We start from the raw sequence: 1,859 nt of genomic DNA, 5'->3' as shown, positions 1-1,859 counted from the left end.
TTAATGCCGAATTCGTTGGCTCCCACGGGCAGCCGCGCCTCTCGGCCCTGCCCCTCCTCTCACATCCTCCTGCATCGTAATTGGCTCGCCGCTATCGGGTAGCGAGTCCTTGATGGCGCTGTAGTACACGGGCACCTGGCTGGCCGCCTTGCCCTCGCCGCCACCGGCCTTACAGCCGCAGAGCCTCCTGAAGGCCAGGCGGAACTTCTGGGACATGAGGTTGTAGATGACTGGGTTGATGGCGCTGTTGCAGTAGACGCACACGCGGCAGAAGAGCAGCACCCATGCGTCGGTGCAGGGGGGGTCGGTCACCGAGTTGACCACCACCAGGGTGCGGTAGGGCATCCAGAGCAGGGCGAACAGCACCACCACCACCGCCAGCATCTTGGTCACCTGGAGACACGCAGACGCAGAGGGCCGTGTGGGATACGCCGTCCAACTACTTACAATAACTGTGAAAGGTTAATGGTAACCTTTCGTCTAGAGGGAACCGTAACTCAAGCCATAACCATGACCCAGCAAGTTATGGTTTCCTGATAATGTAGGAGATAAACGCACACCAGTCATTTAGAATGTGAATATGTTTGGTGCGGCACTATATTTCCTCTACTGAGGATCAACACAATCAAACCTAAACTGCAGAAAATGATGGGAGATAGATAAATCATTCAAAAAAGATTCTAAAGATTAAACAAAGAAAAGCAGGTTTGAAAGCAGGAACAAGCAAAGTTTCCTCCCTCATGCCACCCAACCCTGTCACATCAAAGCAATAGCCCCTCGAGTTCCGGGGTGTGAACTTTGCTCACAGGCGTTGTGCCCTCCCTACCTGCTTCCTCCCGGACGCCGTGCTTTTCCTGGGCTTGAGCGCGGTGCTGTGGGCCTGGCCCTGGTGCACCGAGCCGCCCCCGCCGCGGTCCCTCAGGTCGGAGGGCAGCGGGCTCATGAACAGGATCCTGGCGATGAGGCCGTACAGCACGGTGGCCACGGCCAGCGGCAGCACGTAGAACAGCGCGAAGTCCAAGAAGTAGACGGGCATGTAGAGCTTCCGGGACACGCGGTATCCGCAGGTCACCACCACGCCGTTGGCGTACACCGCCTCGTCCGTGTCCACCAGGAAGAACCACATGACGCAGTACAGCGCGGTGGAGAGCCAGACGCCGGCGATGATCCTCTTGGCGCGCGACACGGTGCAGATGAACTGGGCCCTGATGGAGTGGCAGATGGCGATGTAGCGCTCGACGGTGAAGGCGGTGATGGAGCAGGAGGACACGTTGATGCCCAGGTACTGCAGGTAGGTGATGCACAGGCAGCCGCTGTGGCCGTAGACCCAGGAGGCCACCGCGTCGGAGATGTTGGGCAGGCCGGCGGCCAGCAGCACGATGAGGTCGGCCACGGCCAGACTGACCAGGTAGCAGTTGGTGGGGGTGACCATGTGCTTGGTGCCCAGGACCACCAGGACCACCATGATGTTGCCGGCGATGCCCATGCAGCAGATGAACGCGGTGAGGAGGACGGTGATGACCTGCTCCTCCACGGGCTTCAGCGGCATGTCCCTCAGCTCGTCCAGTGGAGAGGAGCTGTGGTTGGAGAGGGCGGACGACGTGCTGTTCTCCATGGTCACTGCACGCTATTCAGTTAGGAGCTCTGGAGCATGGAACAAAAGTCCTTCACATTTGGACAGAAATAGTCATCAATAGAAAGGGTTTTAGTGATTTTATAAGGCATCTTTAATAGTTAAAATAATTTCCAATTCCAGTGGATTTGGGCCACATTTGAACACCATCAATATGCTATGGTTATTATTTGATTTACTTTGATTTACTCCTGTAGAATAAAAGATCTCTTACCATGATTTAGCT

At 56.2% G+C, this 1,859-nt stretch overlaps 1 protein-coding gene across 1 annotated transcript; it reads right to left on the bottom strand.

Annotated features, from left to right (window-relative positions):
- On the bottom strand, positions 1-1,549 carry LOC307079879 (thyrotropin-releasing hormone receptor-like; the record flags this gene model as incomplete). The annotated part of the gene is made up of 2 exons (XM_079742381.1): positions 1-393; positions 827-1,549. The coding sequence occupies 2 exons, from the start codon at positions 1,547-1,549 to the stop codon at positions 1-3; spliced, it is 1,116 nt and encodes a 371-aa protein (XP_079598507.1).
- Positions 1,550-1,859: the final 310 nt, after the last annotated feature.

Source organism: Pollachius pollachius (genome assembly GCF_949987615.1).
Source record: "Pollachius pollachius genome assembly, chromosome: 8".
Taxonomy (NCBI): Eukaryota; Metazoa; Chordata; class Actinopteri; order Gadiformes; family Gadidae; genus Pollachius; species Pollachius pollachius.
The sequence above is the reverse complement of the archived record's forward strand: the minus strand, read 5'-3'. Positions and strand labels throughout refer to the sequence as shown.